Here is a 22,752-nt window from a genome sequence, read left to right on the forward strand (position 1 = left end):
TACACACCACTAAAAAATCCTGTTCTGAATAATTCAGTGCTCAGCATCACCAACCACTTTGTTCTTCCATTCTCCTTTAAGACTGGTCCTAAAGTGTCTACATGCTAATGTAAACACATGCAGTGCAATTCTGGCAAGTGTGGTCTTTTTGACAAAAATTAATTTTTGAATATATAATTATTCTAAAGGCTGAACGTTGCTGTCTGACTTACCTAGACCTTTGACTCTCCTTACCGACTTTTTAAGATCTATCCCTAAAACTGGCATCACTTGACAATCATTAGTATGATTCAGAATGAATATTACCTACATTTGGAACCAACTCCCTAAAATGCATAATTATTTTCCCTTTTACAAAAAACATTTTCCATTTTTCATAGATGGATTCAAAGTCTAGCCCGAGCAGATATAATTATAAATTATAGTGCGTAGAATGTCCCACTTATTAAAAGATTGACCCAATGGAGCTGTTTTCAAAGAATGAACATAGCAGCCGCATATTGCAAAAACACAGGGAAGAGTCCCTCAGTGGTGAACTCAGTTTACTATAAGATGGAACAAATGAATGTGTATTTAACTGCAGCATTTTCCAAATATAAGCTCTATCTATTTTAAGCTGCCAGGAAGCTACCTATTCTAGGGTAACTAAATGTTTATTTTGTAGGTAAAACCTAATTTTTCATTTTAAAACATTAACTACCATGTATTCTTAGTTAGGTAATTAGGAGATAGTTGTGAAAAGCAGTGAGAATCACCATTTCCTTGCAGCCACTCTGGAAAACGGTATGGAGTTTCCTCAAAGAGTTAAAAATAGAACTACCCTACAATCCAGCAGTTGTGCTACTAGGTATTTACACAAAGAATACAAAAATACTAATTCAGGGGGATACATGCACCCTGATGTTTATAGCAGCATTATCTACAATAGCCAAATTACAGAAACAACCCAACTGTCCACTGACTAGTGAATGGATAAAGAAGATGCGGTATATATGTGTGTATACACACACACACACGCACGCACACACACACACACACAACACACACACACAGACTATTACTCAGCCATAAAAACAAATGAAATCTTGCCATTTGCAACAGCATGGATGGAGCTAGAGAATATTATGCTAAGCAAAACAAGTTAGTCAGATGGGGCACCTGGGTGGCTCAGTTGGTTAAGCGTCTGCCTTTGGCTCAGGTCATGATTCCGGGGTCCTGAAATCAAGCCAGTGTCAGGCTCCCTGCTCAGCAGGGAGCCTGCTTCTCCCTCTACCCCTCCCCCCGCTTGTGTTCTCACTCTCTCTCGCAAATAAATAAAATATTTTTTAAAAATTAAGTCAGAGAAAAACAGATACCATATGATTTCACTCATATGTGGAATTTAAGAAACAAAACAAATGAGCAAAGGGACTAAAAAGAGAGAGAGGCAAACCAAGAAACAGACTCTTAACTATAGAGAACAAACTGATGGTCAGCAGAAAGGAGGGTGGTGAATTGGTGATGAGGCTTAAGGAGGGCATTTGTGCTGAGCACCGGGCATTGTAGGGAAGTGTTGAATCACTATATTGTATACCTGAAACTAATATTATACTGTATGTTAACCTAACTTTAATTTAAATAAAAACTTTAAAAAAAAAACCACCATTTCTTCCACAGTTGTATTGGGTAAAGAAACCAATGATAGTTTAACAGAAATACAGATTAATATTTATATCTGTATCTGTTTAGTTGGAGTTCAGCCATTGTACGTTAGAGTTACTCCCCAGGTCAATTGTGCACTCATACACAACTTGAAACATTGGGACCACTACCCTCATCCATTTGCAGAATATCCTATTTCATCTCAGCAACTTAAAGAGATCAGGTAGTTGCACCTGGTATTTCTAACTGCTGCCATGACATAGAACTTATTTGGGCTCCAGATAAAAATGCTTTGAAATTTAAACAAAGATGGAAATCATCCTTTTGCCCTACTTTGACATCTTTTTATCCTTGTATACAAGCTGTATGGTCCAAGTAAAATCTTTTAATTTATTCTACAGAACCACAGTAGGTAGATGTTTTTTTCTAACAGAAAATGAGAGGAGTCTTAACTTTCTATTAAATTTTCTCTCCAGCCCTTTATTTTTTTAAATTTTATTTAAAATCAGTCAATTAACATATAGTGTATTATTAGTTTCAGAGGTAGAGTTTAGTGACTCATCAGTTGCATAGAACACCCAGTGCTCATCACATCGCGTGCCCTCCGTAATGCCCATCACCCACTTTCCCCATCTTTCCATTCCCCCTTCTCCTCCAGCAAACCTCAGTTTGTTTCCTATGGTTAAGAGTCTCTTAAAGTTTATCTCTTGATTTGATTTCATCTTCTTTTATTTTTCCCAACCTTCCCCTGTGTTCATCTGTGTTGTTTCTTAAATTCTACGTATGAGTGAAATCATATGATAATTGTCTTTCTCTGATTGACTTATTTCACTTAGCATAATACCCTCTAGCTCCATCCATGTTGTTGCAATGGTAAGATTTCATTTTTTGATGGCTGAGTAATATTCCATTATATATATAATGGAATACACACACACACACACACACACATATACACACACCACATCTTTATCCATTCATCTGTCAGTGGACATCGGGCTCTTTCCATAGTTTGGCTATTGTGGACATTGCTGTTATAAACATTGGGGTGCACATGCCCCCTTGAATCACTATGTTTGTATCCTTTGTATAAATACCTAGTAATGCAATTGTCTCCAGCCCTTTAGATGACTACAGCCCCAGCTAATAACTTGATTGTGACCTTATGAGAAATCCTGAGCCAGAACCATCTGGCTAGGGGGTGCCTGGATGGCTCAGTCATTAAGCATCTGCCTTCGGCTCAGGTCATGATCCCAGGGTCCTGGGATCGAGCCCCACATCGGGCTCCCTGCTCCGCGGGAAGCATGCTTCTCCCTCTCCCACTCCCCCTGCTTGTGTTCCCTCCCGCTGTGTCTCTCTCTGTCAAACAAATAAAATCTTTAAAAAAATAAAAAGAACCATCTGGCTAAGCCATTCCCAAAGTTCTAACCCACAAAAACCATGCAGTATTAAATGTTTATTGTTTTGAGCCACAGTTCTAGGGTAATTTATTTTGCAGGAGGAGATAACTGATGGAATACCCATATAGCTGAAACCTTCTCTTCAGGTCTCTCCTTAAAGGGCACTTTATCACATAGGTCTTTCTTGACCACTGCATGTCAAATAGACATGTTCAATCCTGTTATTCCTTATTTCCCTTATCCTGCTTTAGTTTTCTCTTAGAGCACTTATCTTGACATATTGTGTAGTTTTTTAAAATTCATTTATTTGTATTTCCCACTAGAATGTAAACTTCATGAGAGCAGAGACTTTTACTATTGTGTTCATTACCCTAATCTCAGCACTTAAAATAGTGCATGGCATATAATAGACACTCAGTAGATATTTGACGAATGAATGAATGGGCACTAGAGAGCTTGTTTGGAGGTTCTAGCAGGGGAGCGCAGCTACTCGCATACCCTTGACCGAAGAACGGTCCTCTCCTCTATTGGGGAAGGTCGTCCTCTTCGACCGAGCGCGCAGCTTCGGGAGGGACGCACATGGAGCGGTGAGGGAGGAAGGGGACACCCACCTAGCCAGCCAGATCAGCTGAATCAACCCTGGCGATCAATGGGGTGACAGATGTCGCAGCCAGATCGCCCTCACATCCATGAATGGGCACTAGAGTTAAAAATACGATAGTCAACTATCTTTAGCTAAATACCAGATAATATTTATAATGTAACATGTCAGTGATAAGCACAATAAATATTATAAGACAGTGGTTTAGGGCCTTTTTCAAACCCAGAATTCCTGAGAGGTACCCCAAATGGTTTTCCTCAACGTATCTGTGTCATTATAATTTGTGGGTGGATTGAGGACTAAATTGAAAATGCATCTCACTTGACTCTAACTTCTACCCCACCTTCATCCCTCTGTTACCTACTTCCACCTTTAGAATTACCTCCATTGGCATTAGAAGACAGAGTAACACTAAGTGAACTAGTCAGAGAAGGTTTTATAGCAGAAGTAGAAAAACTAGAAACTCTTGACAGGATGTTTGGTATGTTTAGTAACAATGGTCATTCAAATTTGAAATGGAGAACATACAGCAGGAGCTAGTGAGAGCAAGAGTGGAGGGATAAAGTAAGAGATGTGGTAAGATATTAACCCTAGTGTAAAAAGTATAGATTTTGACATGGGAGGGCTCCACATAGTTTTGACAAAGTGAAAAGTTAGAGAAGAGTAGTTAATACTCAAAGTGCTGGCTTAGGAAAGTATCAACAGTTTGAAAAATGGTTCTCTTTTACATTCTCTATGAACAGTTCATGGCATTTAGAGAATACTCAAAAAAGACAGAATAGATGGAGTGATGGGTGGTTAGGTAAACGGATGGTTAGAAGTTTGGATGGATGGATGGGTGCCTGGAGTACATGAAGAAGAAAATGGGGGCAAGAAAACTAAATGAGTAATATGAATATAAAGTTGTAAATACTCCCCTAATGATGGAAGCAGTGGGAATGAAAAGAAATGGTATATTGCAAGGGAGGTAGAGCATGGTTAAAAATAGAACTTATTAAAGTTAATGCCAGGATTTTGAGCTTTGTTGATTCAGAAACTGATCCTTCCTCTTACAGAAATAAGGAGGTCCTGAGAGACATGGCTTGTGTGTTTAAGGAGTAAAGAGATGAAGCACAGGGAATATCATGGTCACCAAAACGATGCTTAAGCCTTTACTCTGTAGATCCTGAAAATGTTTGCATTAGGGCCCTATGAGCAACAGTGGCTGTGAGATCTTGGGAAGTCTGTTCATTAGAAAAATAGCAAAACACGGGAGCTAGGAAATTTCTCCTCAAGCTTTAAGGAGACATTTTAGATACAAAATGAGAGTGTACAATTGTATAATTCATTATTTGCTATCAGTAAGAAGTTGCACTACCTAAAATTAAGACCAGGTTCTCAAAGGTTTTACTTACAGGTTAAAAAAAAATAAAAAGCAACAACAACAACAAAAAACATAGTAGGCTGTTGTAGGTAATTTTGGTTTCAAGTTTCAACAATTTTAAGCATGAAACCAAGCAGGCTGTCTACGATATGTATCTTATAATCACTTTTTGAGATAATGGCAAAATCCCCTTATGTATTTTTTTACAGTCTTGTAACTGAAAGAAAATTGTATGATGAGAAGTCATCATTTGGCCTCCCAAAAATCTAAAAATGACTAGATACCAATGTCTAATCAAATTAAAGTATAGTGAAGTGAAATCATTTTTAGTTTTTTAACATAAGGAAATCGTATTTTCAGCATCGAGTGAAGATTCATCATGCCAGTTTATTGATTTTTACTTAATTATAGAAATATTTTACAACTTTAAAGGGAATGGGGAAATATGAAATATGGGCAGAGTGAATACAACTATTTAGGTGGCTTTGGGATATTTTAAATTGCTAGAGTACGAAGCTCAAACAATATTTAGATCCAGCTAGAGTTAAGTACCGTTCGGTAATTAGACAACCACAAGGGTGGAAAAGCACAGGCCCATTTCATGTAATCAGTCAGATCACTTCTAATTTGATTTCTCATTCCTTATTTTCTGTCCTTTAGTTAATTTGTATTGATAAATAAGAAAGTAGCAGGGAAAAAAACAGACTTTAAAAAAGTACAAGTGTGTGGTTGGACAACAGCCTGCTCACACAGATTGATCAATGAAGGGAAGATAATTTCTTTAAAAAAATGAATTTTATAATTTTTAGTTTGGGGTTCCATCTCAAATTCAGTGAGATCTTTCCCCAAGACCAGATTGCACCTTTTCTTCTTTTAATCCTCCCCAGCATCGTCAGTTTGCTTTGCTTGCTCCTAATAGATGTGTAGAGACAAGCTGTTTTGGACGAAGTTCCTTAATTTGGAATATGCAACCTATGTCAATGTAAAAGAATTCGTTAAGACTATTTACTAGGTTTTCTGGATTTTTCTAGAGATATGGGATCATGGATGAGGAATTTATTTTTTAAGGATTAGGTTAAATAATTAAGAAGTAAGAGTAATTATCATTATTGCCCACTAGGGCGAGAATATGATGTTAGACTTGCTTGGGGAGGGTGCCTGTGTATGCTTGTCTGCCTAAGAGTATGTATCCACAGGATGTGCAGCCGTGTAACATACAAATATGGATTCTAAGTTGAAAATAAACAGAAAAAAGATAAGGTTTGCTTATCACAGCGTATGTCAGCTATGATTCCTGTTTCTCTACAAGAGCTTTGCTTACATATTTCCTGTATTTTATTTTATTTTTTTAAAGATTTATTTATTTATTTATTTTTAGAGAGCTAGAGAAAGAGGGAGAGAGCAGCACGAGCGGGGGAAGGGGCAGAGGGAGAGAATCTTTCAAGCAGACTCCCCACCCAGCATGGAGCCTGATTGCAGGGCTCAATCTCACAACTCAGGAGTCAGAGGCCCAACCGACTGAGCCACCCAGGCGCCCCTGTTTCATTTTAAATTTGACAATCACCTGCTCCATGGACCCCTCAAAGAGCATGTATCCTGTCAGTAGCATTCCTAGGAGCTTATGGACCCAACTTGGCAGAAGTACAGAGAATGATGGACTAGACATGATTTCAGATAACACAGCCTTCTGCCTTAGTTGCTTGCCCAAATCTAGATTTCTGACATTAATACAATTTCTGTCCTATATCTAAGGGAAAGGAGATAGATAGCAAACTACCAAGTTCTTAGCAATATTTGAATGGAATATGGGAACTTGAAATATTAGGAAGAAAAGAAAACCTTTATATAAACTTCTTTCTTTTAATCTATGAAAGTCTTCTGTTTGTAGGTATAAGAGAGTTTATATTAAGTTAGAATTTTAAACCAGATTCTAAAGCGATATGAAATTTTATTTTTAATTATCATAAATGCAAATTCAGTTTTTTCTCTCTCTGTCTCTCTTTTGGTATGTCCGTCTGTCTCTCTCCTCTCTCTGTCTCTCTCCCTCCTCTTTCTCTTTATAGAAGTTCATTAAAGAAAAGATTCTATTCCTGTTGGAGAGTCATTCAGTGACTGTTGTCCCTATATAGAATGAATATATTTGCCTAGCCCTACATACAGCTTATTTCTATTCAATTTACATAAGCGACCACAATGCATTTTTTCTTGATTTTCAGGGATTTTTAAATTCATTAAAAACATAAAATATATTAAGAATGCCAACTTTCTCAGGTGTACATTACCTAAGAAAAGTTTGCCTGGAGAATATACTGCAAAGAAAGAATAATATTAATATACCAGTTTCAGCAATTGGTAAAAAAAAAAAAAACATTAGTGATTAGGCAGACTTTCATTTTAAAGTTGCGTTATTTTTTCTTTGATTTCCTCTGTAAAATAATAGCTATTGTAGAGAAGTTTTAAGACTTTTAAGAAAGGTATTAGAAGGTTTAGGTTCAAGCTTTAATAGGGCAAATGCCATCTGTTTCTACAATTTGTACCATTTTATTATTAACAACGCTAGAAGAAGGAAGCAGTCTATTTCAGTGGCAAGGACAGATTTCTGTCCATCTGTGCCCGCATTGCCGCATGCCACTCGCTCCTTCTATCTGCATAACTGAGCCGGTGTTGATGCCGTGGCAAGGTCAGGAGGTGGGGAAGCCTGTCAGCACATTCTGTCTCTAATGTGATGACAACCCCACACTGGTGCTTTGAGCCCCACCCTGAGGCACTCATTCTGTTGGGCCTCAGACCAGGGCCTTTTGTACTATCATCTCAAAGGAAAATGTTAAATTTAAACATTGAAAAATATCAGACAAAGAACTTTAGTACTTGTCTCTCGTTATTGAGGTGGCTCATTTCTCAACATTAAAAAATGTGTAGACTTCTGTGGTGATTTTTCTTACTTTTTTCCAGTTCCTTAGTACCTACGTTGAGTTGGGGGGAAGGAGAATCCACATGAAATTCTATTTTATTGCAAAATAGCTGGAAAAAAAACATGCAGTGCATGCAGTGGGTTAAGACTGACCTTAAAGACTTTGAAGTGTTGCATGTTAATATTAAATACCTCTTGGAGCACTGGGTATTATGCACAAACAACGAATCATGGAATACTACATTAAAAACTAATGATGTAATGTGTGGTGATTAACATAACAATAAAAAATTTAAAAAAATATTAAATACCTCTTTTTTTTTGAGAAATCTTAGTATGTAGAATCTCTAAATGTGTCCTTTTTTTTTTTTTTTTCTTTTTCCAAAAAGTGCCTATCAGATTGTTGTGGAGGAGTTGCACCCACACCGAACCAAGAGAGAAGCTGGAGCAATGGAATGTTACCAAGTCCCTGTTACATACCAAAATGCCCTGAGCGGGGGTGCACCATACTACTTCGCTGCAGAACTGCCCCCAGGGAATCTTCCTGAACCTGCCCCATTCACAGTGGGTGACAATAGGACCTATCAGGGCTTTTGGAACCCTCCTTTGGCTCCACGCAAAGGATACAACATCTATTTCCAGGCAATGAGCAGTGTGGAGAAGGTGAGCTTCCTCCAAAATTTGCTTTTTCACTGCTCTGAGGAAGAACTGCAGTTGAATTTTATAAATACTCAGTAGCATTTGTTAGGGGAAAAAAAAAAAGAAAGAAAGAAGGGGAACGAAACACACCCATGTGTAGGGGGTGTTGTTTCTGTTCCCAACAGTGTGCAGTTTTGGGCGGACTCTCAGACTGAGGCTCCAAACCCGTTCCAGGGCACGGGATTCCTGTTTCATAGTAACTGCCTCTCCTCAAGCCTTCCTCAGGAAAGCCCACAAGAACAATTGTGAGCAAAATGGTTTGAAAAGGTGGGTGTGCTGCTTCTGGGACTCCAGCCCCAGTAAAGACAGGCATTGTTCTGTCTTCTTTGCTCAGTGGTGGCACACTTCAGAAGATTAAATTTACTGCAGGATAAACAGAATACGTGTTCCACAGCAGGCTAATAAACCCTTCTAAACTTTTCAGAGGGTACAAGCCAAATAGTAGATAACAAGTAACAATCCTCTGATTACAAAGTAATAGGGTGCCTGTGGTATATCTGACAGATCCTAAACAGAAGGCTGCCTGGAGACGGCAGGATGCTGTGCCGTTAGAGAAGTCTGTTTTCTGTTTCCCCGGTTGCGCCTCCTTTTCCCATTTTGGACACAGTTGTTTTTGAACACTGCTGCTGATCCCAAATGAGTCTTGAAAAGGAAGACACAACAGGAAGATAGAAACTACCAGTGGTTCCATATGGGGGGAAATAACCTGGCCTTTCATGGCTCATGCTGTTCTCTTTGAAAGATTTTCTTTCCTAAAACTTATTTAATATTTTTTTTTCAGAGAGGGATAAGGAAAAAAAAAGGTCAAGAATAGAAAACTCTCACAATTTAAAATCCAATAGAACTGGCATTTTTGTGTACTTGTAGCTATATAGGAAATTTCTGGGTTTGGGTAATTGAATCCCTGAGGTGGGTTCCTGGGAGATGTTGTGGAATAGGTGATATCCAGTTGCAACAGGCATATTATACCTTGGAATAGTTAAGTTGAAAGACATAATCCAGTTGGCTTTTCTGCAGGGGCCATGAGAACCTAGGGTATTGACTGGCTGCTTTCAAATGAAAGCTCTCTCTTTCTGCTTACTTAAATTCCTTTGCCAGTATATGGCAAAGGAAAATGCCATGGCATCTTCTAGGATGTACTACTCCAAAGCCACAGGCTGCCCATGGTTGAAAACATTATTCTTGTCTCCTCTCTAGTTTATTTCTATGTAAGTGGGAGTCTTTTGAGGCAAGTTGGCTGCCCGCTTCCCACATGCCCATCATTCCACATCACTGGTACAACCAGGCTGCTCAAAAAAGAGAAGACCATGGAAGTTATTAGTCCATTCTGGGTATAAAGTAGCATAGCGGTAGAAAACATAGTTCTGCCTTTGGGTATTCATCCTTAGAGATGTGAGCGATTCCAAATTAACTTTTGTTCCTGGGTCCGTGGTGTAAGAGGAGTGTTAATGAATATCTGTTACTTACAGAGGATTTTCTCTGGCACTGTTCGAAAGCCTTGATATGAATGTTCTCTTCTAATTGTTACTATATCTACATGTGGTTTAATCAAAGTGTGGAGTAACAACAATATATCTCACAGTTATCTTGGCAAATAGTTTCAAAATGGATGTGGTTCCTACGAGCAGAGACTGGAAATCCTAGTGGAATTAACAACAGTTGCTTTTAGGAAATCAGAATCCCTTTGGGCCTTTGTGGGAATGTGGAACAATCTCCTGGAGCGGACTGTAAAGGCCTCAAGTCACAATTAAGTAATAGAATGCAAAGATTTATTTTTTAACTACTAATTCCCCCTCAGTGCTTTGTTTTGTATAATTAAGAGGAAATGGTAAGCTCTTGGGCTTTCAGTATATGGAACTACTCAAGATGGAGTTACAAATACATCCTAAAAACAAATAGCCTTTGTTTTGTTTACTGGCTTTACCATCTTTTCCAACCTCTGGTATGTTCAGAGATATGAACTGAAGGAACTAAGTCCTGGAGGTGTGTGGTGTGGGCCTAGAAGTGCATTTCACCACATAGTGCCACACCACAACATTAAAAAGGAAGGGAGGGAGGGAGGGAGAGAGGAAGGAAGGAAGGGAGGGAGGGAGGAAGGGAAGAAGGGAGGGAGGAAGGAAGGGAGGGAGGAAGGGAGGGAGGAAGGGAGGGAGGGAGGAAGGGAAGAAGGGAGGGAGGAAGGAAGGGAGGGAGGGAGGAAGGAAGGGAGGGAAGAAGGAAGGGAGGGAAGAAGGGAGGGAGGAAGGAAGGGAGGGAGGGAGGAAGGAAGGGAGGAAGGGAGGAATGGAGGAAGACAGGAAGGGAGGAAGACAGGGAGGAAGACAGGGAGGAAGGAAGGGAGGGAGGCAGGGAGGGAGGGAAGGAGGAAGGGAGGGAGGAAGGAAGGAAGGAAGGAAGGACCTGAAATCTTTGTCTTTTCCCATTTCAACTTAACCCTTCCTCAATTCCGTCTGTCTAGCAAGAGTAGGAAAATAGTCCCAATGAGAAATCTTTAACCCCTAACAGAGAAATTAAAAAAGAAAAAAAGAACAGATGTATCATACTACAGCTGTGATGCAACTTTTGGATGATCTCTCTCACTACTGTCATTTAGCTCGGTAGTCGTGCTGGGATCCAAGTGAGAGTAAGGGATGTTCAGCTTTGGTCTGAGTCTACAGCTGTGTGGTGAGAATGAAGTTGGTGTCTGGGTCTGATTTGTATTAGCTTTGCAAACACATTTTTCTTTCTAATTGTTTAAAAAGTATGATAAGTACAAATACAGTGCTTTTACTATTTGTCCCAGACAAGAGAGCCTGTTTGATTATAACATGAAAACAGACATCTGAATTTTTAGAAAATACTGAAACATTTTTACAAGTTCTTACTTCAGGTTTTTATTTAAAAAAAAAAAAAGAGTTTCCTTGATATTGCAATTCTGCTCTTCATAAACCTCATTTATAAGCCAGTATTATGAAATAGGAAACATTGTCTATACACTGACTGCTCTCTTTCATGTTTCACTCCATCAGGAAACTAAAACCCAGTGCGTACGAATTGCCACAAAAGGTAAGAGGTTTGCCTTTTTTTTTTTTTCCTTGAGATTCCATTCTCCAGCTTTGTAAAATGAAAGAGCTTTGTTTCCTGCTTCAGGGCTAATTAAATGTGGCACTTCTATTACAGAGTATTTGTAGTAGGGCCCAGTTAAACTGCCGGCCAAGTTCTCTGACTCACTTGGGTGTCTTTAGCACCTAATGGGGTGCTACTTTCCACCCTCTAGTACTTGACTGGAGGAATCCTGTTATGAGGATAGGAAGGATTTAGAAAACCTTAGAAGGGTGTATTTCTGCCATTTAGTGTCTGAAAGGTCTTATGCTGCTGATCAATCAATATATTAGGAAAAGCTCAACAATATCAGCTTAAAATAGCAAGTTGCTTGTTTAAAAACCTCTGTTACTTTCTGTGGTAGACAATCAGACATAAATAGGAACTGAGCTAGTCTGTGCATATGTAAGAGCAGAGATGTGGAGACCGCTCTTTATCTTCATGAGTCATGCAAGCAGAGATGTGGAGACCACTCCTTACCTTCATGAGTCGTGCAATTCAGTTGAAGCTACTTTACCTTTTTTTTAACTTAAAAAAATTGTTTTAATGCCCTTGATGCCAAGAAATTAGATCTGTGATGGCTGATGACCAGGGTAATCCTGCTGACATTGCATATTATAGTTTAGTTGCCTAGTTTCTTTAGGGGGAAACATTTTCATCTTTGAATGAATATTTGGAGTTCAGGTGTGAGAAAGTCTCCTGAATTCACTATGTTTATAATCCATTTAAGAGTTCTTTGTGCCAACGAGAGAGAGAGAGCTATTTGGTGTATTCTAGCAAAAGAAACAGGAAAAAGCTGTCCCCGTGCGGACGTGGGACTCCGCAGAGGGTTGGTGCTCTGGGTAGTTTCTGCCAAAATTAGTATTAAACCCACATTCATGAGCAGTAGTTGATTCATTTGGGGTAGAAATGAATGGCCATATTCTGTTTATGCTGGCATCTTTCCTTTCATCATTTTTCTCCATTTAATCATCAATCTGCTCAATTAAGCATTTGTGTTTTACTCATGATTTGTAAAGGCAATAAAGAAAGACTTTTCCCTTGACTCATAAGAAGTAATAAATAAAAAAAGCTTCACAGAAGAGAAAAAAAACACCTTTTTTCAATTCAAATACTAACATTCCTCATAATTTTAGAAATTAAGCAATTCTTAATGATGGGATGAGAAAATATATACAGATAAACGTATAATGGATAGGCATTTATTTTATTTTAAAAGCTTAGCTTGTAGATCAAAAAATCAGAGCTGGAATTTTTAGAAGATAATGGCAGAAGACATTTAGATATATATCACCTATGTTTTTCCAGATTTAAAATAGAGCCAGATATACAAAATGGTCTTGCATCATCCTCCAAGAAGCTCTTTAGGTATGGTCATTCTACATATCTATAGCTGAGAAAAGAAAGCTATAAATGATTCTAAAATTTTAAATTTTCTTATTTGGTTATTGAATTATTTGCATTTACACAAGCTGTTTCAAATGTCATTTTATCCCTGTCTCAGTACATATAAAATTATAATGACGAATATCACATGATATTTAGACTGTAGGGGAGGTGAGATTATGGAAATTGAACTTACCATGTGGCATACAATATCTGCCAGAAACCAAGAGGTGGTAAGAAAGAGTTCATTTGTGGTAGTTTCTGCTTTGTCTAGTAATCTATCCATGCTATTTTTCTGAGTCTCAGTTTGACAGTGTGGTTTAATGAGTGAGAGGAAAGGACTCTGACCCTGGACTATCTGGGTTCAAATCCTGACTTTGCCCCTCACTTCATTGTTGGCAAATTATTTACCCATCATTCTCAAAATAATATTACTCCTTGTCTTACTGTTATTGTGAGGAATAAAATAGTTTATGTATATGAAATTATTCAATAATGCCTGGTATAGTGTGACTATCACATAAAAGTTAATTGCCATTTTTATCATCATCATAATTATTACAATCATTGTGTACCTTACTTCAGAAGGACATACTGTAGTCCACCCTGGTCTGTGGAGGGTAACATTCCAGGACCCCGAGTGGATGCTTGAAACCACAGATAGTACCAAACCCTATATATACACTATTGTTTTTCCTGTCCGTGCATACTTATGATAAAGTTTAATTTATAAAATAAGCACAGTAAGAGATTATCAATAATATCATTACAAAATAGAATAGTTATAACAATATACTGTAACAAAAGTTATGTGACTGTGACCCCTCTCTCTTTTTCTCAAAATATCTTACTGTACTCACCCTTCTCATTCTTGGGATGATGTGGCTTTGATAAAGCCTTTTTGATGAGATGAAGTGAGGTGAACAATAGTAGGCTACTACTGACCTTCTGACAATAAGTCAGAAAGTGGATCATGTTTCTGGACCACAGTTGACCATGGGTAACTACAGCATGGAAATCAAAGCTGGATAAGGGTGTAATTTGTGTTACGTAGTTATAAGAGAAATATGTATAAAAACAAAACTGAATTTCTGTGATAGAGATTACTTGGAAAAAAGTAAGTTTTTTAATTTAATTCCTTCTCTGAACATTTAGCAGTTTTCCATTTATGAAAAACCACAGTTTTTAGTTTAAAATCAATTTATTGCCTGACTGCGTTTTGCACTAACACCATACAAGTATTAGTCAGCTTTGGAATAAAATTTTTGGTATGAAAATAAAAAAGTTTCTCACAGAACATGTTGAAGACAGACTTAATAGTCAAAATGGCATAACCATATGAGGAAGAGGCATGAAGGAACCCTCTGGGCAAGGAGTGGCTCAGTATATCATAAGAATACATACAGGTAAAAACCCATTAAAGTATATACTTAAAATGTGTGTAGAGGTCCCTGCCTGGCTCGGTTGGTAGAACATATGACTCTTGATCTCAGGGTTGTGAGTTCAAGTCCCACAATGGGTGTGGAGCCTACTTTAAAAATAAAAAAATGTGTGCACTGTACTAATTTAGGGGACTGCCAATTCTTGTGGGAATGTGAGAGAATATAAAAGCCAAGAACAATTAGCATACATACTAGAGTAGCACGATGATTTTGAAAATTTTTTGACATGTGAGAATTGTTCTAAAACATTTCCAGTATGTATTGTTTCCTGCCTTACTGGAACTCATTCCTTATGATGGCCAACACATAAAGAGGATATAGACATTGGCTTGATCATTAAAAAAAAAAGTATGAAGTAAATAATCAAGGTTATGATGTCTAAAATGAAGATGATGTGAACACATGTTATGAGACGAGAGAAGAGGTGTTCTGGAAGTCGTGTACATTGCAGTTAAGATCAGTGGTGCTGCCCTCTGACTCGTGTGTAGGTAAGAAGTCATTGAGAAGCCATGTGTCAGGAATGAAATGGATGGGCTGATCCAAATTATCATGAGAAACATGAAAGTCATTCCATTTATAAGGTAGCAGACCCCAAACTAGAATTGTTGCAGACCTATGAAAAGGACTTTAACCAGCTGTATCTTGGAAAAGCAGTTTAAGGAGAATAAGTTTCGGGAAAGATTTTTGCAATACATCAAGGAGGAAGGACAACACTGGGAAATCACTTGTGCAGTGAGGTGGGAACACTATGCAACTTGCACGCTCAGCATGCTTAGATGCAAGTCTCTCTAACCTCCGCTGAAAAGAAAGTGTTTTAGGTTGTTTAATCTAGTTTGCTCTCTGCCCTTTTATATATAACAGTTCTCTAAATCCATATATACACACATAAACACATGCACACACCATTATTTGCAAATTAGTAGCTAAGATCTTGTGCTCTGTTGCCATAAATAATTTATAGAGCAATAACTATTGCTTTCTTAAAGAAATTATCTTCATGAGTAACACCTCTATGGTAAGATTTAAACATACCAATTTATGCAAATATATAAATTATAACAAAATTTACTCAAAGAATTTTCAAAAAGTACTTCTGGAAATATGCTGTATCCATATTAAACTAACAAGAGGGGGGTCCGGGTGGCTCAGTCGGTTGAGCGTCTGCCTTCGGCTCAGGTCATGATCCCAGGGTCCTGGGATGGAGTCCTACGTTGGGCTCCCTGCTGAGCAGGGAGCCTGCTTCTCCCTCTCCCTCTGCTGCTTCCCCTGCTTGTGCTCACTCTCTGGCTGTCTCTGTCTCAAATAAATAAATAAAAATCTAAAAATAAATTAATTAACAAGAGATGCATTTCGATTGAATTTTTATTTTCTCTTGTTCAATAATATTTAGTATGTTACGTCATTTAAAAATTTTCTCTCCATATAAAAAAAATCATTTATGGACCCATGTATTTATTCATTTACATAAAATTATTCTCAATGTAAAGCAAGTATGGATAAGAAATTCAAATATTGAGTATTTCCTTAAAATAAAACTGAAAAAGAAAACCAGCAGTTTGAGAAATTGAAAGTGTTTTAATCTGTTTATATAAGTAGCTTAAATTTTGAAACTATTTTGGCTGTGTCCAATTTCTCCCTCATCTGAATTTCTGGATTTTTGAAAGAAAACTGGTTAAAATTTAATTTTAATGCAAGTTTCTATGTTGTTTGAATCTGTTTATTTTCCCAAAAAAAGTCACATTTCCACTGATTAAAGCTATCACATTTGGTAGAACATAAAAATGTGCAATATATGTAAATTTATTTTAACATAGTATTTGAGGTAAAAAGGAGGGGTTTACTTTAAGTTAATAAAAGAAGGCTTTATTTTATATTATGACAAATGCTTAAATTCCGAGTCACGAGTGGATTTTATTCCAAATCTCCATTTGTAAATAGTTTGCTTTGGCAGACTGTTGTTTGTCTACCCATTAGCCATTCTTTGACTTCTTCCACTTTCATTTGGATATCAGTATTCTAATCATTCATTTAGCAAGTATTTAGTTAATGTCCATAAATTACCACACAATGTGCTAGGCCCTGGGGATAAAGCAGTGAAATAAAGAGAACAAAGACCTTACTTCCGTGGAACTTAAATTCCAGTAGAGGAAACAGACCAGACAAAATAAATGTGATATGTCAGATGGTGATACCTTCTTTGGAGAGAGATAAAGCCGTAAGGGAGGGCGGGGGGCTGGAAATTCTGGGGCACGTGTCTAGGCCATAACTATTCCACATACAGTTATCAGAGAAAGACTCCCTGGTAAGGTCAAGGACGCAAGGGAGTAACCCATGTGGGGAAAGATCACACAAGGCAGAAGGAACACGTGCAAAAACCTTGAGGAGAATGTGTCCTTAGCTGCTCAAAAAAGGTGAGCTCAGACTGAGGGGATGAATCAGATGGGTTCAAATGAGCAGTCCTCAAACTTGAGCGTTAGTAGAATCATCTGGAGGGCTTGTTAAGGAGATTGCTGATCCTTAACTCCAGAGCTTCTGTATCAGTAGGCCTGGGGAGGGGCCCAAGAATGTGCATTTCTAACAAGTTTACTGCTGATGCTGATGCTCTGGGGACCACACTTTGAGAACCACTGATCCAAACAAATCCAATGCACCTGGCCAGTGATTGCTTTAGACTTGTGTATGTCACTCAGTTTTGGTCAGGGAGATCTAAGGATCTGTCTTCTGTTGGGTGTTCTAACAAATTGGTTCCTTTCTGATTTATAAAAGAGAGATGGCAAGAACAATCTTCAACCCATCTTTCTTATCTTGGGGCATTGTTTTGTAAAGTTGTGATATTAGTTGTGATATTAAAATTGAGAGCAAAACTGGCTAAAAAGAAGGGAAAGTCAAGGAAAACAAATAAGCCAACTCCAAGCCCAAACGGCGCTGAGCTTTTGAATTACCCATTGCTAGAACTCCTTAACCCCAGATATTTATGTTTGAAAAAACAAAAGTCTTTTTTTTAAAGCACTTTTTTTTAAAGATTTTATGTATTTATTTGAGAAAGAGAGTGGGAAAGAGAGAGCATGGGGGGGGAGGGTCAGAAGGAAAAGCAGACTCCCCGCTGAAGGGGGAGCCCAATGTGGGGCTCGATCCTGGGACTCCAGGATCATGACCTGAGCTGAAGGCAGCTGCTTAACTGACTGAGCCACCTAGGCACCCCGGAAAAAAAAAAGTCTTTATGGAAATCACTACTTCTGGGTAATCTGTTCCCTGCAGCAAATAGTGTCTGAGCTGATGTTAGATTTTTATTTTACCTTGGGAATAATATCTTTAAAAATAGTGGTTTGTATCCAATGTGATATGTCAAGGACAAATTATTTCATACAGTGATTGCAAGAAAGCACCTAAAATCCATATAACCTAGTCATTACCAATGGCACTTTAAAAATTGGGAATTCCCTGGGCGACTGGGTGGCTCAGTCAGTTAAGCGTCCAACTCTTGATTTTGACTCAGGTCATGATCTCAGGGTCATGAGATCGAGCCCTGGTCGGGCTTCATGGTCCATGTGGGGTCTGCTTGAGATTCTCTCTCTCTCTCTCTCTCCCTCTGCCCCTTCCCCCGTGCGTGCACACCCATGCACTCGCTCTCTCTCAAATAAGTAAATAAAATCTTTAAAAAATAAATAGGGAATTCCTTTTAGGTGTCACTCTAGAATACCAGGAACACATCCTCACTGGCCTTCCGAGAGAGCTAGAAAGAAGGAACGCGGACAGTTTCACCAGAAACTGTGGAAAAAAGGGAATTCCAAAAGCTAAGGCATGCATATTTGCATTCATCCATTTACTTATTAGCAGTTTATTCATTCTTTTGATAAACCTAAAGTTGACATGTGATTGTGAAGGATGCCTGTAAAGTGGGTTTAATTCGTTTTATTTATCCAGGGAATGGTGTAAGTCAGATGATTATTAACTCAGAATACTGCTTATTTTAAACAATGATATGCAGCCTTCCCTGATTCCTCAGAAATATCTTGACTTCATTGCTAGTGTGCATTTTAAACATGCATTCCAATATTAAGAAAAAATCAGTTGTCATGAAAGAGTAGGTATGCATGGAAGATTTTATTCAAAATATATAACAGAATATACAAATAGTGGTAATATTTTAACTTAACTTTGTTCTTCCCTCTTTTGCTGTCTATTCCCTAATTGCTGGGGAAAAGTAGGATTTTTTTAAGCACTTTCATAACCTTAATTTTGTCTCATGGTGCTTTTGTCAAATCTTTGTGCCCTTTTCTTTGAGTGTACAGATGGATAAAAGTGCCTTTTTAAGTGATGAGACATTCAGAAAAAGCAAACATGAGAAGAAAAAGAACACTTACTCTGTCAAGAAGTAGCAGTAAAACCATAAAGGCTCCAGTTGGTTGTACCATGTGTATAGAAGCTACTTGACTGAATTCGTTCCCACCATATTTACCACAGAGGAATTTGAACTTGAGTACGAGTCAGTCTCAGCTCTTAAAATGCACTTCTGTGCCTTATCTCTTAGAGAGCTCACACCTGAGGTAGAGGGTGGATTGAAAGTAGGGGTGAGGTCTAAAGAAAAAATATATTTAATTGGGCTTCAGGGTCTAAAATCCTAACTTTACATTTTTTTAAATTGTACTACTGTGCTTTATGTTTTGCCAGCTACATGTTGAAGAAAATGGTAAAGCATCAGGAAGAAATGTCAGATTCTTTTATGCCCGTTTTAAGCTGATAGTAACGGAGGTCAACTATGGTAGTTCAGTCTGGCCATTAAGAAACTCTGGGCAGAGGTGTAGCTTTTCTTGGTCTCAAGGATAGAATAGGCTTTCAAAAAACTGCCAACTCTTCTGACAAACTGTAATCCTTGAGAATAACTTTGTTTTTCATCTGAATGCCTAAGTGCGCTTGCTGGCACTCGAACCGCTTTCTCCTGCAAGGGAAGAGTGTGCCTCATTCCTCCTATTAGATCTGTATACTAGCTTTCAGAAATTAATCTGATTTTGGGTTAACATTTTTCTTGAACTCGGAAGGGAGGAAATTACAGAAAAAATATATTAGTAATAGAGTAATAGACTATAGCCTGAGAGAAATGAAAGCATATCTAAGTGAAACCAAGCTGGGAACAAATACAATTTTAATAAAGCTTAAATCAGTGGTTCATGGCTTGGAACTAACCTCTGTTAGACACCAGTATTTCCTGGTGCTTTGTCAAAGGCCTTATCATTGTAAATTTTTTTTTCTTTTTTCATTGAGAAAAAGTTACTAAAAAATTAATAGCTAATAGATTTTTAAACATGTTTGGGAAATGAAGATATCCTTTTGAAAAACTAGAGTTGCAATGAGATACCACCTCACACCAGTCAGAATGGCTAAAATTAGCAAGTCAGGAAACAATAGATGTTGGCAAGGATGTGGAGAAAGGGGAACCCTCCTACACTGTTGGTGGGAATGCAAGCTGGTGCAGCCACTCTGGAAAACAATATGGAGGTTCCTCCAAAAGTTGAAAATAGAGCTACCATACAACCCAGCAAGTGCACTACTGGGTTTTACCCCAAAGATCAAAGGTAGTGTGATCCGAGGGGGCACCTGCCCCCCAATGTTTATAGCAACAATGTCAACAATAGCCAAACTATGGAAAGAGCCTAGATGTCCATCAACAGATGACTGAATAAAGAAGATGTGGTATATATATCCAATGGAATATTATGCAGCCATCAAAAACTGAAATCTTGCCATTTGCAGCAATGTGGATGGAACTAGAGGGTATTATGCTAAGCAAAATAAGTCAATCAGAGAAAGATAATTATCATATGATCTCGCTGATATGAGGAATTTGAGAAACAAGACAGAGGATCATAGGGGAAGAGAGGGGAAAATGAAACAAGGTGAAACCAGAGAGGGAGACAAATCATAAGAGACTCTTAATCTCAGAAAACAAACTGAGGGTTGCTGGAGTGGAGGGGGGTGGGAGGGAGGGGGTAGCTGGGTGATGGACGTTGGGAAGGGTATAGGCTACAGTGAGTGCTGTGAATTGTGTAAGACTGATGAATAACAGACCTGTACCTCTGAAACAAATAATACATTATATGTTAATTAAAAAAAACTAGAATTGAATTAAAATGTAGTATTTCTATAATGGAGTCAAAGTCTAATGAAATTGTCCAAAATGTTTATTATTCAGAAATCTCTTAGAATGAAGAATTGTCTGCATGGGCTGTAAGGTTTACAAGGCTAGAGGTGATAATCTGTCTATATTTGTTTTATCTGTGCCTGATACTTAATATAAATGTGGTCAATCTCTTTGGAATGGATAGGTGGATGAATGAATGAATGAATGAATATTGTTGTCCAGAATTGTTCTACTTTTGAATGCCCTGAAGATATATCAATTTCTTTTTTCTACTACATGTTTATTTTATTGGCATAATTTAGAAATAATTTTGAAGTGTTTTATTCTTCTACAGAAAAAGAAAAAATTAATATGAATAAAATTCTTGCCCTCTTAGTATTCCAGTCAGCTCTTGCTTCCCTCCATCTAAGCTGGACTGTACTCTTAGAATGGACAAAATGTAGAAAGGAAAGTTTTGCCTGAGTTATTAATTTCATTATTTCTTATATTATGTTTTACTTTTTTTGTAAGGAAAATAAGTTTAAAAAGTAAATTTTTTACCCCCCCAAAGTATTTTCATTACTATAAATAGAGGAAGCACATGATATACAAACCCCTGACTTTTAAAAGCTTATGGTACAATTCATGACACGTATAACGGACTTGAGAAAAGTTAGACTAGAAAAAATACAATATAAATTGTATGTGTAATATAAATGTGTGTCTTACACAAGTATTCTACTAAAGCAGTGGGGAGTTTTCAAAAACAGCAAAGGTTACAGATAGGAAATTTCTGGCAAGTGATAAATTCTAATCACTGTCTTAAGCCAATTGAATTTTATCTAATTATTATATTTATTATTTTATCATTTTTAGCAATTACATATTACAAAGATATTCCTAGTTTATTTTGCAAGCACTTTAGGGACTTCAAGAGCATTTACTCTACGTTTGTAATAAACTACTTTTAAAACTGAAAAAAATCCTTATATATACCAATCTGCTATATGCAGAATATATTACCTAATATCTTCCTTTAAGGTTTGCTGTTAAGTTTCTTTATTTCTGAAAAGATGTAAAAATAAAACTTCTCCTCTGCCTCTGCTTTTAAGTATATCTTGAAATTGCAAAATGAGTAAGTAAAACGATAGTGTCATTTGCAAATGCAGATATTGATTATGTGCAACCAAAAGAATATGAAAATAAATAGGTCCCTAACATACTGCAGCTACCACTCATAACCCCTGATTTCAAATTTAACACTGAATGGTTCTTCTATTTTTACTGATTGGTTTTATAAATAATGGAAATGGTATTGGTAAGTAAATTTGAACTTACAAACTTATATTAATAAAATATATTCCATTTAGTATTTGTTTTACAAGATGATTTTATGCTGAAAGTTTGGAATCCCTGATCTGAATCATGCCCTCATTTTATGGATGAGAAAACTGATTTCACTTAGGATTTGATTTCCAAAGTGGAATAGATCGTTGAAAGTGTAGGCATAGAAACCAAACCCTTGTACTTTTTTCAATATAGCACACTTATTCCACACTGCCTGTCTAGAATCACCAGCTTAAATACCAATATATGTTCAGGCCCCATCTTCATGTCAACCAAGGTAAGAGAATTGCCAAAAGTTCATTATAGTAATCATTTCTCTAATGTGATTAAGAAGAATTCAGAGATGTTTATTTGGGAGTGTATACTGATAGCATCAAACTGAGGATGTTAATACTTTATTGGGGAGAATTTTATAATTTAGAATTTCACTCAAACAATGTCAACAGCAAAGTCTTAATTATTACCTTTAATTCTAGACTATTGTGTCAGTCACTGAAGAGAATGAAGTCACCTTACTACTCATAGAACATTCCAGAGACATTTATGAGGAAGGGTCAAAAAACAACATTATCTGACAGAGCAAAGATGGCAAAAACATCTGGTGATAGGATTATCTCTCCCCACGATCCCTTTGTTCAAGCTGTCAATCAAAATGGAAACTGTTATCATTTCTAGAGAATCATATTGTATTAAATAGATAAGTGATTTGTAAATCATAGTCATTTTTCGTTTGGGGCTCTGTGGTAGGCAGAATAATGGGCTC

General features: G+C 37.4%; 1 protein-coding gene across 2 annotated transcripts in view; it reads left to right on the plus strand.

Moving 5' to 3' along the window:
• The window catches only part of PTPRK (protein tyrosine phosphatase receptor type K), a 553,262-nt gene that overhangs the window by 448,481 nt on the left and 82,029 nt on the right, over positions 1–22,752 (plus strand). For both annotated transcript variants that reach the window (XM_028117097.2, XM_088023873.1), the window contains exons 12-13: positions 8,306–8,579; positions 11,624–11,660. In XM_028117097.2, the coding sequence (XP_027972898.1) occupies positions 8,306–8,579; positions 11,624–11,660 (311 nt within the window). The remainder of the gene's footprint in view (positions 1–8,305; positions 8,580–11,623; positions 11,661–22,752) is intronic.

The sequence above is a fragment of the Eumetopias jubatus genome, unplaced genomic scaffold, assembly GCF_037043125.1.
Source record: "Eumetopias jubatus isolate StellerSeaLion01/CBP00866 unplaced genomic scaffold, mEumJub1_p1.0 scaffold_6, whole genome shotgun sequence".
In the NCBI taxonomy this organism is placed as follows: Eukaryota; Metazoa; Chordata; class Mammalia; order Carnivora; family Otariidae; genus Eumetopias; species Eumetopias jubatus.